The 24,603-nt window shown below is 39.0% G+C and overlaps 1 protein-coding gene across 1 annotated transcript; it reads right to left on the bottom strand.

The window, feature by feature from the left end:
• Positions 1-3,896: 3,896 nt before the first annotated feature.
• On the bottom strand, positions 3,897-5,146 carry LOC126912799 (uncharacterized). The gene has a single exon (XM_050706745.1). The coding sequence runs from the start codon at positions 5,144-5,146 to the stop codon at positions 4,202-4,204; it is 945 nt and encodes a 314-aa protein (XP_050562702.1). The 3' UTR covers positions 3,897-4,201.
• Between the last annotated feature and the right edge of the window lie 19,457 nt (positions 5,147-24,603).

Raw genomic sequence — 24,603 nt, 5'->3', positions numbered from 1 at the left:
CATAATTTTTATTCTGTAGTGTTCATATGTTTCTCGCAACAGTTTTATACATGAAATTCTCATATTATACATGAACCTCCTTTTTTATGCTTTTCAATCTAGGGCTAGTCAACGGTTATCAACAGGGTGGCAACTTGCCACTGAATCATGCGCCGCTACCAAGATTAAGTTTCAACAGGCAGTGTAACCTTATAGTAAGTACTAGGACACCAAAAGCGGCAAGAGGTATTTTTAGTAGTCACGAAATGGGACTGGTTTTTGATTGACAAGTTCAGATCGAATGTCAAAAAAGTAAAATTAGTGTTAAAAATTATTTAATATTCACGAAGGACAAAGGGGCTTTGTTATGACGTGTATAAAGCCAAACTTGTTTTTGTACTTGACTTAGTAAGCCCTCAAAAGCAAATACGCTTGAAGTACAAATGGGGTTCCTAAAATGCCATGGGATTAATTCGACCCTGCCTTTACAAATCTACCCTAGCCATTGTGTTAGTCGGTTACCGTCAAAATGATTACCTTAATTAGAGGGTATCCTTACACGACGTGAAGACATTTAAGGAGTATCATCAGATCTTGTTACTACAGACCACAAACAAACCTATTATTTATTAGCAGTACCTAAGATTAATTTATTCAGATAAACGCCACGAATACAATTTAGGAAGGTCAATAACCTTGCTCGTTGGAATTAGTTTAAAATGCTCCCTTATTGATATAGCTTCCCCTATTGAAACTAGGAGTAGGTAACTACAGAAATTACGTGAATATAAAATACCAGGTAAGAGGACCTCTTGAAGGAAATTCCATTCATTCAAGAACTAAGCTAGGAAGCTTGCTAGCTATTCAATGCATATTTTCTTGTACAGATTCTTGGAGGTACTCGAAGTAAAAACTCCAGTAATTTATCAGTATGAAAAAGAAAACTTAAAGAAAAGAGTTATGTAAATAACGGAGTGACTAAGATGCTAATATAACTACATTAAATACTCTTCGAATTCCTTATATTTTATAGCTTCCTGGTATCTTCTAAAGTATGATAAGCTGATGATAAGGCACTTAAGACTCTTTGATGACAGGAGAAATAATGAATACTTGCGATACAGACAGACAAAAGTGTGGTAGGTGAGTATGTTTCTATGTACAAAGTTCTAAGTACAAAATACACAATTAAAAAGACGTCTTCAATCTTCCCACATTTTGCTAACTCACACATAAACGCACGTTTACGTAGAGATGCCCAGACGAAATAAGAGGATTAATTCGTGTGGAGCTTTTTGTAACAGACGCACTGCAGTATTACAAGAGTGTGAGTGAGCTAGGACGAATGTAGGAAGTACAGTACAGTGGTATAGCTAGCGTTAGGACTCGGTGCAGTGGTAGGGCGGTGCAGCGTGCAGTACTGACCGCGCCCTGCCGCCACGTGCTGTGCACACCTTATGGTGCCCGGGTAGTTTAAATGAGAATTTAAATGTTTCGTTAGTAAGATTTTTAATTTCTTACCGCCGAACTCAGTGTCGTGAATGATCATTTAATCCAGTCCTTATTAGCAATTGTTGTCGGAACAAAATCGTTCTAAGGAATAGTTTAAATAATCATTAAATGTCTCTGAGTACGGTTGTTAGTTGCATATTGCTAAAGGTTAAATAAATATTTATTTATTTGTAAATGAAGTTACAGATTTACAATATAATGCTTAAGATAAAAATAAAATACTTAAGTTATTTTTAGCATTTTCATTCCGTATTTAAACACTTTCAGAGCCAACAAGCCGGTGAAAAGTAGCATAAATTAAATGAAAACAAGCTAATAAGCTTACAATGTACAACCGTCTGGTTTTCCTCAATTTTGCGTACAAATTCATGGGACTGTATAAATCTTATACATAATTCTGTTACATGGCATGATGTCACTCGAAACGTGAGCGTCATACAACGTCTCAATTTGACGCGCTTCGCTTGTTGCCAGCGACGTCGCTTTGTGTCGCTTGGTGCTTCCTCGTCGCGTATAGAAATACTTTATGAACTTGTCTGACTTTGTGCAATATAATGATAGATCACCTTTCAAACATGTTTGCCTGGTATATGTGGGTAATTTAAGTGGGAGGGTATTTTACTCACTCATGCACATTGGCGGTAAATATCAATTTGTAATCTGTTAGCAGTTTCTGTAGTATAAACGTGAAGCGAGGCAATAGTTGCTTGTAATAATTGCTACAATAGTTTAATTAACTTGTTAGCAACTAATCCGTCCCTTCATACCGCCCTAGTAGACATGGCAAAAGTTTTTTTTCTCATTCGTAGTCGTACAAGAAATCTGTAATGACGTGCGTGTCGAGAGGGGAGCGATTTCACCTATGACATAACTACGCATGTACCTACGACTGCTACGACTGTCTCGTAGTCTAGAGGTCGTCTCAGTGACTGTGAGGACCGGGGTACAATACCCGACACACAGGGCCGCTTAAGAATTTCGGTGTAAAACTTCTCATTAACTTTGAATTGCAATCCGTACGGGATTAATGTTAGAAAAGGTCTTGATATTAGTATATTTTGTTAATTATGTCTATGTTGCTTTATTTGGTCTATAAATCGAATGACCCGAAGAATATATGAGAGTCCACAGAGAGTGGAAATTATTTGGAGACAACATTACAGGTGTACGCCGGTCCCACACCAAGAGGGAAATTTACGAGGCCATTCTACTTTCAGTTACGTGGCTACGTTTTTCAAATAGCCTCATAAAAGTGGCGGGAAACGGGAACATCCTGTAAATAGAGCGAGCCTTTACCGCCACGCATCGAGTTTTGTTGAAAACTCTCATTACATAAGACAAATAAAAATCTAATAAACCGGTGTAATAGAAAAGTTTCTAAATACATAGCGCAGGCGGGGTGCAGAGGTGGGCGGTCGCCATGGCAACGGCCGGTTGCAGGAAACTGCACAATCGATGTTGCCAGACGCTCCGCTGCCGCCTGTGGATCAATGTGTCTCTAGTACTACGCCCGGCTCCCGGGAAACCTACCTTGTTGCCGTAGTGTGTGTGCGCCACTGCGATATATCGCTGTCTCTGTCTATTATAACCAGTTAACCATGAGCTCCGTAGCTAGATTGCTACAATCTGTGCCTTTATGGGGATCCTGGCGGGCGCGAGCTCTGGCTGCGCTGGTCGTTTGTCGTAGTGTGCGTAGTTTTTCCCCGGGCGTCGTTGAAGTGTGCGTGAGTTGTGTCAGTGTTACGTAGAACCGCGTTCCATTTTCGAATGTTCACGTCGGGAAACTTGTGAATTGGTTATCTGTGTGGAGTTGTTTGTTGTTGTGGGTGCGTGCAGCAGCGCCGCGCCGCGCGCCGCCGGCCATTGTTTGTTTTGTTGTTATTATCGTTCAGAAACTGTTCGGTTACTGCATACATACCGTTACATAACAACACAGACAGATCTAAAAAAACTAAATGCAATTTTAATATTTAATTTACTTTGTAGCTATTTCCAGCAAACTTTCCTTAACGTAGTACGTTTTCAGTATTGAAACTACACGACTATGTGTTTCTCTTTAAGGGTACGTAAATAGAGGGAAATTCCTTCAAAAGTCACGTAGTCCACACCAAAATGCACTTAAAGAGAAGACACTAAGGATGAAATTCAGGTTGACTATACTGCGGAGGGGGAATGCTATTGACGATATCTGATGACTGGCTAAACGATAAAATATTTAGATGGGACTAATAATTAATAACGTTTTCTAAAGCGCAGGGGAACAGATTTTATAAGTTGAAGGCTGAGAATTTACGATGAAGTGGCGGATTTGTGGAAGGGTTTAATATTTCCCGCTACATTATTTATAGTCAACACGTTATTTCTTGTTACATGTTCTTTTGGGAAGTTATAAATAGGCCATAGTTTTTTTTTTTTTTTTTGAGGGGGGAAAATCATCCAATGACTTTTCTCGCCTTGGGCGAGGCGAGAGGGAGTGTCAGACTCTTACTGACTAAAAACCACCCCGTTCCTTCTCCTGCTTTTCGAGCCGGAGCCCCGGTAAACCCGCTAGGTAGTCCGCAGCTCCGGATCAGGCATCAGCCCTATTGGGCCCCATCTGTGGTGGTCTGATGGCTCTTTGAGGCGCGCGCGGAACGCGACGCGCCGCACGCACGGGTCTGGTTCTGTTCGAGCGGTGAGCTACCCTTGCTCGCCGTCCGCAGGCCCGCACTTACGGTGGCCGGAGATCGTCTCGGGATCCCCTACGCCCGGAGTGTCTTTCGCGACGGCTGGGGCGTGAGGAGGTTTGTTCTCTCACGCGCCCCGCCTCCTCCTTAGCTAGCATGACTGCTTCGCAGAAGGAGGAGACGGCATCCCAGTCCCTCTCGCTCCGCACCATGGCCTGAACCAGTGCCGGGCGCGAGAGGTCGCCGTCGCCGACCACATCCCTGAGGACTTGGCGGTGCTCAGCCCACGCAGGGCACACCGCCACCGTATGTTCTACCGTGTCCTCCGGGCGGTCCTCACAGTGATGACACCCGGGCGTTTCCTCCCGCCCAATAAGGAACAGGAACCTACCGAAACTCCCATGTCCGGTAAGCACCTGCGTTAGGCGGTAGGTGAGGACGCCGTGGCGCCTCTCTAGCCACTCCTCAAAGAGGGGACTTACCGCTGCGATGACAGCGAGCCCAGCCCTCGGTTGCGACAGTCGTTGCTGCCATTCCGCCATGAGATCGCGCCGGAGCTCGTCCCGCCACACACTTATCTGGCGCGGCAATGGAGTTTCGCCCCGGCGACACGCGTCGGCGCGCAGACTGAAGACGCGTGCGAGCACCTTCGCCTCCAAATCCCACGGCGGTAATCCGGCAAGGAGGTTCGCCGCCTCCCCGGAGATCGTGCGATATCCACGAATCACCCGGATGGCCATGACCCTCTGAGACGTGAGCAGCGCCCGAGCTGGCCGCCGCATCAGGTTCGGCGCCCACACAGGGGCGCCGTAGAGGGCCATGGACCGCACGATCCCCGCGTACAACCTCCGGCAGGAGGCATTTGGCCCCCCGAGGTTTGGCAGGAGCCGCTTAAGCGCAGCCCCCGTCCGCTCCAACTTAGGAGCCAAACGTCGGAAGTGTTCCACGAAGTTCCACCGACTGTCGAGAACGAGTCCTAGATACTTCATCGTCGTCTCGACGCCGATGGAAACCCCTCCCGCCGTTATTTGGGACCCACCCGGAGGTGGCGCGTTCCCGCGGCCATGAAAGCACATGGCCTCGGACTTGTGGAGCGCCACCTCGAGTCCCAATTGCCGGATCCTGTCAACAACTGTCGCAACCGCTCTCGCCATTAAGTTGGCCGCCGCCTGGTGCGACCTCCCGTGCGCTAACACTAGCGTATCGTCGGCGTAACATATTACGCCGACGCCGTTCGGGAGGTCGGTGCGCAGCACCCAGTCGTAACCGATATCCCACAGGAGCGGTCCCAAAACCGAACCCTGTGGAACACCGCGCGACATCTCTCGCCGTTTCCATTCGCCCTGGTGACCGGGGTATATGACATACCTATCTGTCAGGTAGGCCTCGATTATATGACGGAGGTAGGTAGGAACCCGGTGATACCGGAGTGCCTCCAGTATGCAGCTCCAGGGTAGGGAGTTGAAGGCGTTGGCGATGTCCAAAGACACCGCTACAACGACCTGACCCCTGGACACTGCAGTCCCCGTCGTGAGGTCCCTTACGCGCATGATGGCGTCCACCGTGGAGCGCCCTCTGCGGAAGCCGAACTGGCCATCCGCGAGGTCCGGCCCAGATCCGGACAAGTGCGCGACGAGGCGGTTCGAAATTATCCTTTCGAAGACTTTTCCCACCTCGTCGAGCAGCACAATGGGCCGGTACGCGGATGGAGAGTCCGCAGGGCGCCCCGGCTTCTTCACGAGGACCAGTTTTCCCGTCTTCCACTGAAGTGGGAACTGGCCCCTCTCCAAGCATGCGCTATAGAGACCTATTAATCGAGGCCCGAGAGCCTCCGAGGCCAGGACCCACGCCTTGCCATGTAGGCCATCGGGTCCTGGGGCGGTGTTCTTGGCGCCCATCCGGCGCACCGCCGCTCTCAGTTCTGCCTCGGTCACCTCCGGAACGATGTCGTCGTCGACGTCAATGTGGCCCGCATTGGGCACCGCAGGGGGCGGAGTCATGGATGGAGGGGTGAAACCCCTCCGTAGTCGGGGAAACAAGGTGCCGACTACTTCCTCTACGATCTCTGGCCGGAGACTCTGAGTCAGTGGGGGAGCCCACGTGCGGAGCTTATCACGCACCATCCGATAGGGGCGCCCCCATGGATCTCTGTTCAGAGTCTCCAGCATCGTCCGGCGGGCTTCTTCCTTAGCCCGCCAAATCTCCGCCTTGAGGGCGGCCTTCGCCACCTTGTACCCCTCGTACAACTCCGCCTCTCTTACCTCCGCGTCTGGAGCGCGGATACGGAGCCTGCGGTGCCTCGTGTACCGGCGGCGCGCAGCTACACACGCACTGCGCAGAGCAGCCAGCTCTTGCGACCACCAGTACACCTGGCATAGGCCATAGTTAATATTGACATTAAACATTCCTTGTAGTACCTTCATAACATTATCAATAGAACCAATCTGAACAGTAATTTCACATTTCTACATAATTTCATATTGAAATTGAACTAGTTAATTAATTATATATTGAAAGCATTGAAATAGGTTTCACTGCAGCCATAAAATATAGATTTTATATTACTGCATTGCTGCTATTAGGTGCATCTTCGCTTAGACGAGGCAGAGATCTGGGGCAATGAACTTGCGTAAGCTCCGTTCTTACCAGGAGACCATAACGCTTGAAGAATCATTTGTTTCGCGAACAAGAGTTCCGGGAAAAGGAAAAAGTAAACAAAACGAAACCAAGTGTGTCATACCATAGGAGTTTGTACTTGCAGATATCAGTGAATTAAGGGTACCCTTGCCCATTATACACCGGTTTTTATGGACAGATTCATTATTATAGTAGACACGTATAGAACGCGAAATTTATTATTGAGAAAAATGGAACGCTAATATATCGTTACATTTTACTAAAAATATAAAAATTACCCCCTTGATTATTAATTGGCCATGAAAACATACGAGTTACCAGGGAATCAGCTAGAGAAGTAGATGCTTAATGATTTTCAAACATTAATATTGAAAACACGATATTGACCATTAAAAAGTTCGTCCGCATTTCATTGCAATTTTATAGCAGGAGTGATGACAGACAGAATGGCACAATGCTGACGCCATGATATCCATGAATAATACACCGAATATACCCCGGGTGCGGCCGGGCCGCCAAATATCATGGTGGGTGACTAATGTCGATTGACAGAAAGCCGTCAGTATTTTTAAATTGTATTTCTGTGCGAAAGTATATTTTAAAATGACTGGTTTCCATTATGCTGTATGGGGTCGTGTTTGTTTATCAAAATTGAGAAGATATTTTTATCGAATTTGATTTGACATTTTAAGAAATTATTTTGTTTTAAATGTAATAAATAAAAACTTTGGTAAATAAGGTTTCCTATCTTTAAGTAGTCGTATGTTATGGAAATTAGTATAATTTAGAACGTGTGTAGACTTATGCCTTATGCCAGTGGCCAATGGTGTGGCTTTGGAGGAATGTACGAAACTACATAAGGCCACGGAATCTGCTTTGTTTAGTACTTTAACTATTGTATCACTTAATATTTTTAAAGCTTAACGTTTCATTTCATTTACAAAAGTATCAACACGCAGCTGAAGTATAAAATAAAACTATTTATATTCAAAAGAAAACCAGATACTTGTCATGTTGTTATAGGATAAAAAAAACTTCAAAAATTAAATGTTGATTGTATAACAACAATAAGGTACCAGGGCTGCAGAGGTGTCAAAGTGTCAAATCAGTATGAGATGTACATTTGAGTAGAATTGTTACACTTCATGAATGGACGAGTTACGCTACAATAGATAGTTACCTGCTGTATTGTAGTGAATGAGTGAAACACGTGTGAGAACCGAATGATTTTTGTGGGAATCTAAATCACTGGTACTTGTGAAGATACAGGTTTCAGAAATATGGATGATAAAAACAGAGCCGGTCTTAAGTTGAACTGGTGTCTTACAACTGTGACGACTGACGAACCACTAAAGAGTAGAAACTGTTCGATGATCTGACGATCCTCAGGTTTTCTTGTAGGAGGGAAATTATTTTTTTTGCTGTGGACATGTTTAGGCAAGATTTTCCAGGACAAATTCTGTTTAAGGCAAGTCCCCAGCTAGTGCCGGTTACTTTTGCCCTCCATGGCGTTTAATGTGTTGGTAATGATAGTAGCGTTTTCCTTTCCATCATTGGTGAAAATGACAATGCCAGAATATCTATAGAGCTTTGCCCCACCAAAAAATATATTGTACAGGCATACCAAATGTAGCATTCTATTGCTGCTCTATTAGTGATAACTAAATACAGGATTAAAAGCCTTTAGAGCTTGCGGTTTCTATATAAATCTAAGAACAAAATATTACATTTAGGTTAGGTACCAGTTTAGATTAATTGCAGTTATAATGGTAGAAATAATTAAATTAAGTGCTTTATATTATTACAATGCTATCATAGGGTGTTTAGCTATGAAAGGAAGGAATGTCATCACCAATATCACCTTTAGTAATCCTACTTTTCATTCATAGCCATAACGAAACAACAATGTAAACAGAACAGACAGAGCGAATGTCAAATAATGACTTTTTGGACATAACTGACACAAGCACGCCAATGACGTTTCGTTACATCTGATCACTTACGTTCAAATACGAAATAATAATTAGAATAAGCATTCATTATAATATATATTATAAAAATAAATAAATTAACTAACAGTATGTATTTATACCAAATTCATATTAAAATCCGTACACATTACATTAATAAATCTTTTTTTTATTGAATGACTCGTTTTGTTCCTTGTGCAAGCGTACTAAGAAACGCAGATAGTCGCGATAAATACAGGAAATAGGCCTTGGATTTTTTAGATTCTTTTTATTTCCTAATTTTTATCCGCAACCTTATTAGAATAATAATTAAGTAACCAAGGGTCTTATTTTCATTGCATAATATTGATTAATTTACATTTCTTGTACATTGATGAAATTAAGTGGGGCAGGATCTGGCATTGTCATTTGGTGGTTACATTGTTATATGAATTAACAACCTGTCCTAAATCTGTGACAGTTTTACTCTTGGATGCATGCAAGGATATTCACACGAATAAAAATTTGCATTAAAATGCTTTTTATGATTCCATTGTATTTTCCTACATTTTTCGTCTACCCTTTTTGCCCTTTACAGAAATCCTTATGGTGGTCCACCCTGGGGCGAATTCGAGGGGTCTGTCACACTCTTAACTGACAAAAACCGCACACTGTTCTTCATTTATCTTTTTGGACAAACAAATAAATCCCTTTTCACCAACGAAAATGTAACTAAGTTGCATGGTAGGTACCAGGCTGGCATAATTTGTAGGATATAATTAATGAATATCACATACTGACTACCTTTATTTTTATTTTGAGGTACGGTAACTAATTTTCATTAAAAAAAAAGTATCTTTAAATTAAAGTTTCCCGGACCAAAAAGGGTTAAAGATGGAGCTAGTATAAGTCCGGTGTAAATCCAATGTTAACGGTACTGCGGTTAGTGTTACGATGGGTTTGTGGCTAATTAGCACTAACACTAACGTGTAGGTTAACTCGAGCCTCCACGGAGTTGTACTAGGGAAGTAGAATCCCACTGGATGTGCTTGTTAATTATGTATTAGGTATTCATTATTTCTTTTTGATTACCTAAACGTATCGTTATAATGTTAGTAAACCGTTTATTTGTTGTTGTTTGTTGTCTAGAAGTTTTAGTTGCGGTGCAGTGTGGAAAATCTTCTTTGAGTTCTATGGTTTGGAAAATAAGACAAGCGCAAGTAATTCACTTTTGAAATTGAACATTGCAGAAATTCATAAAATAGAGAGGAATCAAAATAGACAAGAAGATTCATTCGAATTGAATCCTATCCATTCCCTAAATCCCCAAAAGGTCGGTATTGCACTTATAATTTCTTTACTCTTGTCTCTCTCTCCAATTCAAAAAATAAATAAGTACTGAAACCCTTCCATAAAGCCTTTTCCAAAGCTATGTGTGTGGCAGGGCAGGGCGTGCCATGTCAGTAGGCGCGACCAGCGGCCATGCGTCACGGCACTGCGCCCACTTCACACACAGCCCACGTGCTGAACATGTGCGACTGGGGTTGTAGCTCGAAACCACACTACAGCTCACGACAACATGTCAGGGGTGACTTTTGAGTGACCGCATGTAAATTGTATTTGTAGTGAGTGCTGGAAACTTGGTTGTATCAGTAATATAGCCTAAGAGGCTGTAACCTATAGTAGAGACTGTAACCTTTGAGTTTTGGTGGAAATTTCTTCTTAGAGTAGGAATTGCCGTCTTTATCCAGGCTAATTTTGAGTGAAATATCTAGACGTATAAAAGTTATATTTCGTAGGCTGTTTAGAAATCAAAAAATGGTTTGTGTTATTTTGTTTCGGAAACCGGCGAAAGATAGCCTAGGACTCCAAATATAAGGTATATTATATTCAGTATAAGATAATTTTAGTCACTGAGTTAACAAAATAATTACCTATTACACAAAACACTACTTATGCCTCTAGTAAATCCTTAAGCTTATGCTGCGAGCAATGAGCGCTTAAAAATGTCTCATTTCCAAAATCCCGACGACTCACCCCCAGCACCGCAAATGCCTGTAGGTTTCCATGTGTCATCGGAATTAACACACCATGATTCATTCTCCTAGTCGAACCACTCTCGGCTAGGCTAGGCAACACCACCCCATCGACATTAAGCTCTAATGCCATTATTTTAATGTCCAAATTACATTTTGTCAATTGTTTTGAAGACAGATGACCACTGAATGGTGACTATTTACTGTGAATTGTAGGCACTTTCACCAAAGTGTAATTTATTTTATTACTTGTGGTGGGAAATTTAGAGGTATTGTTGTAACCAAAGAAGTGAAGAGACTAAAAATTAAACCTGTAATGAATTTTTTGAAGTAGATTGGTGTGAATAGATCTCGGATACTCATCAAAGCATCATGTTTGACGTCCAAGTGTCAAGAAAGTCGGTAGTTTCATCTGGAAATTGCAATATTTATAGATTAAAAATATACCAATATTTATAAATTAAAAACATACGTTTGTTATGTTTTCTAAATTGGGATTAACAAATGTGTGTGTGTTGTGTTTTGTGAACCGTATATACAAACTACAACGACACACATTCAATAAAAAAATGAGTCATATTCAAGACGTATTTCAAGGCTTTTCAGGACCGTTGCTAACGATCCTCTTAGGTCGTCTCAAGAGCTTCTAACAACACCATGTCGTACTTTAGAATACTTTGCAAGAACGTCAGATATCATGTTTTATTATATTCGATCTTTATAATACGTCATACTGAAAAACAAAATAAATAAATACAAATTCCATTTAAATAAAAAAGCAATAACAGACGAAACTAACAGACGTTTTTAATATCAATTCACGAGACGTCTCCCCAACATATTCACATGTACAGCCTTATAATGCATTCCCCATGGCTTTCGATAAATTTAGTTTATGAGGGAGGGCCCTTCATCCCCTGCTAATGTTCAGACTAGTTCGTTAAGGCGGTAGAATGCCTAGGGTTGGTGACCGGCGCGACAGAGGGACAAACAGACTGATTGTCACGTGGTTAACGGATTAGGGGTGCCTAATCCAAGGGTATTCAAAATGTTGTTGCAATTTTGCGACTAGAAGAAGTGAAAATTTGCGTATTCCGAATGTTGGTAAGTAGATTACAAATCTAAAAAATTACGGTTTGTTCACGTACATTTATGGAGAAAGGCTCTACTAGTCTCGAGACACAGAAAGACTCTTCATCATGAGCAGCGTACGTGAGTAAACCGTTATTGTATAGTTAATTTACCCTCACTATAGTTATTATAAAAAATAGATTCTATCGATAAATTGATTAAATCTGTGAAAACTACATGAACTTTGGTGCAGTCATTTAGAGACAAATGCTGACAACCACACAGACAGACAATCAAAAACATCTGAAGTTAAACAGTCAATATATTTACCAAATGCCTTCAGGAAAATAATACTAATAATGATACTCACAGATTTCCAAACAAAACTAACTCTCATTGATTATTTACAAAGGAAATCAGGATAAAATATCCTCCGATGTGTTTCTCTGATATGAGATTATCCTTTATCTCATATCGATGGTAGCATCCCTGCGAGAGACGGCGGGGAGGCTTTATATCGCACACATATCAGTACCTGTCTCGACGGATATAAACAGATTTGTTCTCGCATCAAATACTTCCCGAACATAAGATCTATGTGTCTACGAACTTGCAGGATCCAATAAAATTTGCTGTGATTTTAAAATCAACTGTTTATTTCTGTATGCTGTATTTTATATGTTAGTTACTAGTCTATTCAACTACCTAGTTGCATGTATGTTTGATTATACCAATAATTCTGTAAAGTTGAATAGAACACTGATGAAAGTATATCCTTCAAGTGGTCCAAGTATCGTCTCCTAATAAGTCTGATTGCAGCAGAAGACTTCTATTGCCGCAAATAAAACCTTGGTTCAATCAAACATCATTAAGTAAAAAATATTCAATGCGTTTCTAAAATAAATGGTATTTGTTTATAACCATGAAAATACAATGGTTGAGGTTAACCTGACCTCGAAATATGAGTTGGGAGTGACCTTGCAAACCAAACTTATTTCAAGGACGAAGTACCAGGGCATTATAATTCCGAAGATAATGCTCTTGCGAAGTCTTTTATGACAAAAGACATAGCAGGCGTAATTTAGGCGGGTAATATTTGCCGGTTTTGTGAATAGAGAGTATGAAAGGAAATCGGATGTAGGTATCTGGTTATGTATTTATGATACAATTAACTATATAACAATTACTAACATTTATAAATTCAAAAGTAGTATTGTACGTTTGTTAAGATTTTAATATACAGAACGTTGAACTACATTATTTTATCAAATAATTTAAACTGAACTGCTTTAATGCTTGATATTATTATCAAGAATAATACAAACATACACAAATATTAGGTACATCTCGTAATATGTTCCTTAGCAGCTTAAGTAGGCACATTGAAATAAATAGGAAAGAACCAAGTTTCGATTGTTATTGTGCTACTTAAGTGCAGGTTAACGACCCTAATAGGTGTGTATTCGTAAACTAATCTGAACTTTGGCCTAAAAAAGGTAATCGTTTGTTTACACTGATATTTTACCATTTAACCACCCACCCCACCAATTCGATCAAACAAACTGATCAGATTTTTATGAATATTTTTACTTATCAAAGTACTAGGACCTCATAAAATCATAGCGGGTCTAATTAAATAAAAATAAATAAAACATTTCGCTAAAATATCGCTATCCCTGTCTTGGCACGTTATTAATATAAGAATGATGGAGAGCTAAAACGTGAGTTCGTTTCCGCCGCATTATCGGAACGTCTTCTTATTAAAGTTTTGATATCTATTTGAATAAAGTTCATTGGAAAGTTAATTTTGTTGGTGGAAAGTATTAGGAATGTAGTGGTTGGAAAGATAATGGAAAGTGAAGAACGTGGCTGGGCTTATATTACTTAGATATAATACTAGATAGTAGATTTTAGACAAACAACTATAAAAGGAAAAGCTTTGAAGACTGCTTCGTTGAAGATAGAAAAAAAAATGTTTCTATGTAATGACAAGTACATTAAAGTATTAGTTTATCATGTTGTCCAATAAAATTGTTGACAGAAATCACTTACCGATTTCCCGCTTTCTTAGGTGGTGGAAATATATTTTTCCTTTATTTTGACTGGACATCATATTTCCAGTTCCAACCAGTTGACAATATCAAAATATGTTCTATGACCAAGCAGTTAAGGTTTGATTTACGTTGTTGATAATGAGCATTAAATTTATAAGGTCTTGGACGTAGAACGTGCTGGATATGGCAAAATTATGGGTTCAAAGAAAATCTTCTTATGTAAACATATAGCGTAGCGTAATATATAACATACATAAGAAGCCTATAAAGAGTAAGTAAGTAAAGGAGAAAACTCAATTGTAAAAAGTGTATGCACTGACGCTACACTTATTTTTTCATGTTTAACGTCTTTTGCCTCATATGGTGGACAAAAACGTAACATCGGAATCAGACTAGTGCTTATTGAAAATTACTTAAAGACAGAGTTCCCCAGTTTCCAAATTCAGATGTCGTTCGTATCAATAAATTGAAAAATCTACTTGAGATTTTTTTACTACGAGTAATTTATGGATTACAGAAAGAGTGAAAGCATCTTTCCTTTTATTATATCTGGTTTGTCTGTTAGCAGTAGCCGCTTCCAGTAGGTCAACCTCAATCATAAACGCAAGGTGGTAGTATCAGAGAATCTCGGCACGCGATTTGTAAATTACCCGCTCAGTGGCGCAGCGGTGCGGGGCGTCCCAATTCTCTTCACCTACTTCTGACAGGCCATGCACCCCTGGTCACGTGGTAGACATAATAACAAGCCCTTTTTATTTTCAGAAGGGTAAATAAATAAAGGTGCCCGAATCAGTTGTAACTTCTACTTTTCGCCAGTTATTTTATGAGCCCTATTATATCAATTACCAAACAATAGTATACTCATGATAGCAGAAGGTTCTTTTCAGGCCCAAGATCAGTGCAAACGTTTATGACCACTGGCCCAACGTATCAGAAAAACCTTCCGATACTCCAATCTAAACAGTATGAAGTTCGTGACCACATATTTCCCAACAGTAATTTTTACAAGTTAAACTATCAGCTGTCAGCCAAAAATAGAAAAGTCTTGTTTTTGTTTATATTTATTAGAACTTATCATTATAAGCACATTGAAATGCTTACCAATACACAATGCGAAAATATAAAAGTTTGATTTATTTTTCAGAAAGAAAGAACACCTACCTCCACCTTACGTGTAGCCACGTAGCAAGACAAACAGGTCATTGACCGATCATTTCTTCAGATACAATCGTGTAAAGTAGGTACCTACTTACTTTTTAGATAGACTAAACCGCATCTGGCTAGACTGAAAATTAACTACACACTTGGGAAAAAATTAAGATTGATGAATTTGTTGTGTAGCGAAGGTAACAAAGGGTATTTCTGTCTGAGGTATGTACCAGGAAAACATAAGTCTTAGAAAGTATTCTTCAAATTTCAATGTCTAGAAACAAATCTGAGTTTTATCAAATATATATATATATATATATATATATATATATATATATATATATATATATATATTTTTTATGGAACAAGCCGGCAATCGAGCAGACGTATTACCTGATGGTAAGCAATCGCCGCCGCCCATGGACACTTGAAACACCAGAGACGTTACAAGTGCGTTGCCGGCTTTTTGGGAGTTAGAAATTTAAGGGTTGTTGTTCTGGAATCGGGGATTGGGAAGATTGGGAAGGGTAATTGGGCCTCCGGTAACCTCACTCACACAACGAAACACAACGCAAGCGTTGTTTCACGTCGGTTTTCTGTGAGGCCGTGGTATCACTCCGGCCGAGCCGGCCCATTCGTGTTGTGCCCACTTAAATTCTAATAAGGGAATATAAGGCACATAATTATATTTGGTATGTATGTAATTATTTTACCGAATCACTGTTAGCGAATTATCAAAATTTATCTGAATAACTCTTACCTACACTATTTTGAACGGTTAGAACAGATTTCCCACTTGTTTGTGAAGCTGGATACTCGTTCAAAAAGTTCGATATCCAATCAGAAAACTTTTCTTGCGATTATACAGTCAAACAGTTTAATTGGATGTGTTATAACTTTTATGCTGAAAATAACTTTCTACAGGTTTCATTGAAATTACCCGTTACATTGTTCAGAAGTGCATAGCTGCCTGTTTAAACATTATACCTCTTTGTTGGTCTGCAAACCTAGTAATCTGACTAGTTTGCTATTGTTAAGCTTTGAGTTTTAGTTGGAATCGAAGGATCGAATAAGAATTTTGGAGTTTTTGAGGTCTTCAATCTGTATCGACCAGCTATTATTATAATGAGACTTGTATGAGGCGAGTAATACTCAATACTATACCTAATTGAATAAAAAATAAATAACCTTTCTCACAATTAACCAAAACCTACTTTAACTAAGAAACTACCGAATGAAAGTAAAAATTTGTTAGTAAATTTCATATTTATTTTTATAACAGGCCGTTTTATTTTGTTTGCCTACGGTAAAAAGATCGAAACTCATGGTAAATAAAGGCGTTGTTCTAACGAGAGGGTAAACCCAGTGACTCAGCCTGGGTTTACCAGATCCACTACACTCTGATAAGCTGTGTAATTTGTGGTACTTAAGGAAATGAACAATAAGAATAAAAAAATAGTCTATGTTTGGTCTAATAATTCTAAGAATTTTAATATAATCATATTGCATATTCTGGTATTCTCTGAAGCCCTAGTCTTCGTGCATTGTCATTAGGTTCGTTACATTTATATTAGTAACAGCTATTATTATGAGGATTTTTGTCTGTAAGACAATTATGTATTAAGTAGCTAAAATAAAAAGTTACATATCTGTAATAGACAAAATGTGCTGTAGAGACTTTTTTTAGGGGGGAAATCATCCAATGACATTACCCGCCTTGGAAACATGTATTCTACTCTAACCTCTCCACACAGTTAATATTCAGAAAACTAGCAAACAATGATAAAATTACGTCTTTGTCTACCTATTAAGTGAGTGGTTTTGTAACTATGGCAAAATATTTATCACCTATACCTTCAACAAATCTTTTACAAGAACAGTAACTGACGGTGTTTACATCAGCACAAGACACGATCCCACTAACAATCTCCCACCACATCTCGCGGATTACAAAGTTTTATCAATTCCCGTCAAGTTGGGCAAAGTTCAGTTCGGCAGCTCTTTCACGATAATATGATTTGTAGAACAACATTACATTGTTATCCCTTCCTGTAATGGAATGGGTGATCCTTTTTTTAGGGGGGAAAATCATCCAGTGAAGTCTCCCGCCTTGGGCGAGGCGAGATGGAGTGTCAGACACTTACTGACTAAAAACCACCCCGTTCCTACACCTGCTTTTTGGCCTGGAGCCCCGGTAACCCGCTAGACAGTTCGCAGTTCGAGTTTTCCGTGCTTCATAGTCGGCATAGATTTTGTAAATAATGTATGTTACCTTTTTATTTCCAGATTAACTGTCTTGAGTTGTGTGGAGCAAGTGCAAATACCTAGCAGTCTATAGTCCAAATCCCCGATCGTGCAAAAATACTATGGGTGTTTATTCAGTTAATCTAAAATCCTCGTTAGAGGTCTTATACCCCTGTCTTCTCCAACTTTTGTTTTTCATATGCTTAATCAAACTTGAAGCCTTGTGTTTGAAACAAACTCACAGGATGATGTTATCACTACACTCAGCTATAGGTAAAATTAATTTCCTCTCCAAACAAAACTGATAAAAACCATTTTTTCATACCTTCCCACAAGAGTACCAGTACAAAACCAAAAAAAAAATCAAACCACTTTAATCACAATATCGATACAATATTGAATCGAAAGTTTTTGAAAAAAAAACCGTGGGTTTCGAAAAAACCCGTTGGATTGGGTCATGGGAACAGGAAGTGAGGGTGTAATGTAATGTGAGCGAGCGGAAGGGCACCGGATGCAGCACCGCAGCCTCCATGCACTCAACGGACGAGCCTGCCATCTGGCAACACAGGTTACACAGGTATGATGTGGCAACACCATGTACATACAGGTAGTTTCATTATTACTTATAGGTAATATGTTTTTTTTTGTGTGAATGACGGACCAAAGCTAGTGTGACGGTGAGAAAGGGGTGTCTAGTTCGATTTAAGAATTCATTATTGGAGATTTTGGTTTTTTTAAAGGTTTATTAGTAAATTGCAAAAAGTTCTGAAATGAAGTCAGTGTATTTTTATTAGGGTATAAGCCGGTAAACTAACCTACGGATCACCTGTTGGTAATCTATCGCTGCCGCCCATGGACATTGGACACCCGAAACACCAGAGACGTTACGTGCGTTGTAAGTGCGTTGCTAAGGGTTGTTGGGGAATCGGGAATTGGGGAAATTGGGATGGGAATTGGAATAAAATATAATAATTATCAATCAATCAATAATAATCTCCTACTGCAAGTGGTACGTAACATAATTAGAAAAAAGACAATTTTGTATTCATCATGTACACCTCTACCTATCACTTGAAGGAACAAGAAGTATGATGTTAAATATTACATTTTATGAATGAGGTAAATTTCTCCTTTCTTTATGAATAGATCGTTCATTTCTTTGGGTTCCGTGCCCACGGGGTTCTAATGTCAGTTAATTTGATGAAAATTGCTATGGAAAGGTTGAGGTAAAAGTGATCTATAAATAGGTACAAATCTCAGTTCAAAAGAGATATAAGTTTTTTGGAAGTCTGGAAGTTTCTATTCCATCACGTTGCTAGGTTAGAGTCTTGCTTCCAAATACTACACAGCCTGTATGCAACAGAGTACTGTATAATACTTAAACCCCTATATTAAGTCTCTATAAAAATTCAAAGAATAAAAAACCATAAGAATTAAAATTTAAGGTTCAATCTTCAGTAACAATTAATTAAATCCAAATTAGGTATATCGAAACATACAAATACACACAAACTCGGAACAACATACTACCCTAAACGTTATGTACTCCTGGTATTCTGGTATCGTTGTCGCGCATTAGTATATAAAATATTAATAAATGTAAAGTAGGCATTAACCTGGCTACGTCTGTGCTACCAACCATCAGGTATGATGGGTGCGCGGGAACATTGGGGCCAGACCAACAAAACATCCAGTGCTCCTAGCGAACAAGACTCGTTGGCACCTTTTAAGTACACGATTTTTAAAGCCGATATTTTTACGTTAATACGTCTTCTATATGTACGTATGTCATACGTAAAAATATCGGCTTAAATATTTGTGTAAAATATAAGTACTGCTGTGTATCGATGTCTTTACAACAATTTAATTTAATAAAGAGCTGAGAACACTGTTTCGTTGGTGGCAAGTGTGATTCCCGGGATGGGCAAAGTATTACTGGACTTTGTCGATTTTTCAGATCAGCCGGAGTCTGGAAATGGGCCTAGTGTATAGCAATAGGCTCACCCCCTCTTACATGGGACTTATAACACAAATGGTGAAAAGTGTGTGTACATTGTACAGTGGCATTACGTGCCGTATTCTGCACCTCTGCCTTCCCCTTCGGACATAAAAAGGCATTACAATACGAGAATTGAGAACACGAATCTCTTCCATGGCGTAACAAAACTCACAATCTTTTGTCCTCCGTTTCTAGCCAGGCGAGAAGAAAAGAAGAAAAATAATACTTAAGTCTTAGAATAAGTAGAAAGTTATAATTTTTGGTGTTATAACTTTATTAATGGAGAGAGGTAATTTTTTCCTTCAAATAATGGAACATACAACTCGCTACACAATGGTTATGGTATGGCTCGAGGTCTAAATCACACCCTAAAATATTAATTTTTTCCTAGTCTTGTAACAATATGACTGCACGGTTGGTGCGATGACTGGGCAACTAATTGCCGAGCAACGTGTAGCGGATTCGATTCCCGCACGGAGCACCTCTGTGTGATCCACAAATTGTTGTTTCGGTTCTAGGTGTCATTTGCATGTGAAATTGTATGTTTGTAAACGCACCCACGACACAAGAGAAAATCCTATTTATAATTCGCTACAATGCTAATATTTATTTTGGACTAGTGACATTTCCTCGACTGATTCAAATAATGTGGTTCTAGGTTTCTTAATTTATGGGTATATGAAACACATTAATAAAATAGACTACAAACATTTTAAAAATAGAAACCTCCACCGAATCATCACGATCCTACTTAAAAATCGTACCAACACAATCAAAATTAAAAAATCGTGAGGTGTAAACCGCGTTACCGTCTAGTGAGAACCGTTGCTAGGCAACCGGGAGCGCGACACGTGTACTCCAAGGCCGCGACCTCCGTCCAAATGTTACTACTACTGCAAACATGCCGTGCCGTCCGTCTGTGATACTCAATAGCTACACAGTTTCATTACACCCCATATTTATAGGCCCAAAATACTTTTAACCAAGTACACAAGTCTGAACCGAATTATCACCGTAAAGTTATTTATAGTCATAATGCTGCTCATAAATATGAGCCTCTAGCATGGCTTGAAACTTGTCGAGTTCCTCGTCAAACAATTACGTCATGTAAAATCTACGGCATTTACAACAATTAATAACTACTCAACCTTTCTTAGTTTAACAAGAGAACTCTTGTTAAATCTGAGTCCAACCTACGTTAAATGTTAAACTCTTGTTAGGCCTAAGTCAAAGTTTACACCAATTAAGCATCAGCCCTTTAAATATTTTCATATAATTAAGAACAAGTTAGTAAAAAAGCGTAAGCACTATCTATCCACACATTATGAAAGAAGTCCTAAATGTCTAATACTATACGAAACCATAAAATCTTCTCCCGATTAAACTTTCAAGAATTAGATTCTCGATTCTCACGTAACGTCACAGTAAAGGTATTCTTCAACTACCGGCCATTGCCCAATATCGGCAGACCAGGGTCACAGACCACAGGCAGAGGTGTCCTAACCACACACACAGCCGGACCTCATAACTTCCCCACCTTGAGCTTAATTACGATTCCTAGAATCTTGTGACTTGCGCATACGTATAAAAATTAAGCGATTTTATGGTCACGGCGGAATTGTTGTTTGTGGATATAGATAAACCAATATATTTTTAGCTTTATAGTCTGTTAAAGTATTTGTGTAGCTAGACAGACAGAATAGTATGAAAAATATATTTGCGACATTGTATCAGTTCGTGCTTTCTTCAAGTATGCAGTATCTATTAATAAACATTTTAGCAAAATAACAATGTTTTTGAGAAGAATATCGCTTTCGCTTTACTCTATATTTAGTTTCGACATTCAATAGTAATAAAGTTGTACCCACGAACAAGCACACAGGAAAATCTTATAATATGAGTTGCTATGAAATCTCATCTATTTATAATTTTGTGATATTTTTACATAAGGGTCGGGAACTCACAATAAATTATAGGGAAAAATTTTCATTATCTTTTTATTTCTCACTTTTCACTTGACATCAAATTATATCATCGTGAGCTTGTGGAGAGGTCCTATATCTTTTTACATTAAAAAATATAATTATATAATATATAAATAGATAATAGATATAATATTCTTTTTAATCTTTTTTAAAGTTACGTACCCAAAGAGTAAAATCGAGAACCCTTTTACTAAGACTACGTTGTTCATTTGCTACCAGGCTCTCATGAAATCTACTGTCTGTCTATTACCAGGTTCACCAGGTTGCCATGAATACCGAGAAAGTACCATGACAGTTAGATAGTTGAAACTTTCACAGACTATGTATTGTAAAAATGAAACACTTGTAACTCCTCTGACGTTGCAGAAGTCAATTGACGCTACTCACTGCTTAACGTAAATTGTACCGTAAATACGTAAAATTGGAGTCCATTTTGTACTTGGCAGATAATTTTTTTAATAGAGCACTGATAGGCTCCCACGCTCGTCCTTGTATCGTGACGTCACACAGGTACGCCTAGTTATTTGATTTAATAGTTAGACCAGTTTTGCTTATGTTGGTTAATTGGCCGATAATATAAATAATAATCTGTTTGGCAAATAATAATGATATTATCATAATATACTTGTTCTTGTTTCTATTGAAGTTAGGTGTGCTAAATCATGATATAGGCTTCTTTGCTTCACAAACATTATTTGGAGTAGTTCTAACTAAATTTAATAACTCGCGGTAGCCCGCGACTATGTTACTTCAGACAGAATTGGGCCTTTGATTTTTTCTAAAATAATTAGCCTTAGTTATTCTTTAGTACCTGCTAATAAAAGTCCCGTAGAGATCTGTCCAGCCGTTTCAGAGATTAGTCAGAACAAACAGACAGACTATATTCATATACATGTAGTAATAAGAGGTTATTTCAATATTACAAAAACAGACACTCCAATTTTATTTAATAGTGTAGAGATTTATTTCAAATCAGACTTAAATTGTGTATAGACTGTTAAGTTAATCGATTACTATGTAGAAGAGGTTTATCGTGAAATAGGTTACAATACTGACCCAAAAACATTGTGAACCAATTTTTTATTAAAATTATGATGACAGAGAAGTATCCACATACACATGTATACATATTATTTCTCACAGTTATTGTAGTATAAGATATAGAGACCTTCATTTTTCTTCATATATTTACATTTGACTGGAACAAATTATATCTCTGTGTATAATGTGAAGAAAAACTAGCGTACCTGCCTCCCACGGTTTGGGCTCTTACAAGCAGACCTAAGTAATTTCTCAAACGTAGCGTGGGCGGGCTCAAGTCATCGTGGCCTAAATGTTTAAAGATGGTTTCGAACTCCAATTAAAAAAATCTGTAGGAAATAAAGTTATAACTGTTTGCGAAGGCTATTGCTTAACACATTTTCGATTAATAGGATAAATTAAGTTTTGGTTACATTTTCATATTTCGGTGGTACGAAGTATTTGTTTGCGTACCTCTGTACACCCACTTTTCACAATTTGTGTTATAAGTCAAGTAAATAGGAGGTAAGCCTATTGCCATATACTGGCCACAATGCTAAAGTCCGTGCTACTACTGAGAAATTTTCGAAAACCGAAAAAAACACAGTAATGTTTTGCCCGCTCCGTAAATTGAACCCGAGACCCATTACCCAACAGTCGCACTTGCAACACGACCAACGAGGCAGTCATCCAATCCATCCAGTAACATCAACCTGCTCAATTACCAAAATAAAGTGCCCAAACTGCATTACCGGCCCCTTTAAAATGGCGAACTATTACAAATGACAGTAAATTGTTTATTAGTGTTACAGTGACCCGTGTGAATGAGTGCGAGCCCTTAATCTGACCGGCAACGGATTATCCCCCACCGTTTACCGGCCGATACAAGGGTTGCCGGTAATTGGCTTCAGTTTAAATAGTGACACACCCTATTATTGACGTGTTAGTGCGTGATATATGGATAATAAACAATTATTGCAAGTGTTTATTCATTTATAGTTTGGGAAATTTTGCATGTTTGGGTGTTAGTGTGTCTGGTTAAGATAATTTAAGGGGTGCCAGTTTTAGAAGATGGTTCCTTAAATACTTAATCATTTGCTTAATCAATTAAAATTTACTTGACCTTATTAAAAATATACTATCGCTTTCCATGGTGTGCTTTTGTGGGATAAACCGCAAATCATCATACAGATTACTAGTAAGTGTTTGCCCATGAACATCCACAGCAACAGAGGTGTTACAAGAGCAACAAGGTCCAACTATTCTTTTTGAGGTTCAAAATTGAGACCAAAACCAAATATGTCTCAATTTAAGCAACCGAAACATCTTTAAAAAAGTCATAAAACCAATTAAATAAACAATAACACGTATATCAAATAAAAAACTACTTCATAAAATCAACAACCAATCAATCTAATCAGTGATTGCTACTATTGAATAAACAGCATCCATTAACAGGATGTCCCCTGCAACTTGACACCACGCTGCGACCAACTTTATATTACCGTTGAAAAATACACAACACTCACATACGCAACCTTAAAGTGAGTGGTATAAGAGTGGTTTTTGTAGTGAGGGAGTTTTCAAGTGTTTCGTGTTAAGTTGTATCGTTTAATAGCTACTTTATAAGCACAGGCAGATGTCGTAGGTAAGTGTAGTTCGATGCCGGACGGTTTTTGAGCACGATCACACGTTTTTCTCATAATTTCGTACAGGAAGTGTTCTATATTTAAGTGTGCAGGTGGCGACCAATCAGGGATGTTTGTTATTGAACAATACTTCGGGAAGAATCGGGTTGAAAGCGATTGTCTGAGTAAAGGAAGTTGTTCGACTCATGTTACTTCATCTATTTTATGAAAGCCTGGTGTACTTAGGAGCTTAAGTGTCTGTTTTCGAATTTGAGACAATAATTGTAAACTGTCTTCTATTGTTAGCATAAAATGTCACGCTGTTTACTCGTATTTTCAAATTTATATTTATACCTAAATAGATAAATATATTAGAAAATGTCTTTTTACAGTGTACTGTTTTAGAAGTGAACTTGTGGTTACGATTGATATGTTATCTACTTAGAAAGACTATAGTATAGATCTACTAAAAAAAAGTTGTCAAAATTTTTAATCAGACCTCTATGAAAAAGCTCTTCTATTCTTTCATGTTATCAATCAAACTCACTATTCAATAGAAAGCTCATATCGAGTACAAGTCCACGTCCGTCAGTTGGTCACATTCCCAACCCTCGTGACACTCACCTGGTTCTGTGTCGTTGCACCGCATGTCGCTATTATTACCTGCTAACACC

The sequence above is a fragment of the Spodoptera frugiperda genome, chromosome 3 (genome assembly GCF_023101765.2).
Source record: "Spodoptera frugiperda isolate SF20-4 chromosome 3, AGI-APGP_CSIRO_Sfru_2.0, whole genome shotgun sequence".
NCBI classification, from domain to species: domain Eukaryota; kingdom Metazoa; phylum Arthropoda; class Insecta; order Lepidoptera; family Noctuidae; genus Spodoptera; species Spodoptera frugiperda.
Note: the sequence above shows the minus strand (reverse complement) of the source record. Positions and strands in the feature narration are given on the sequence as shown.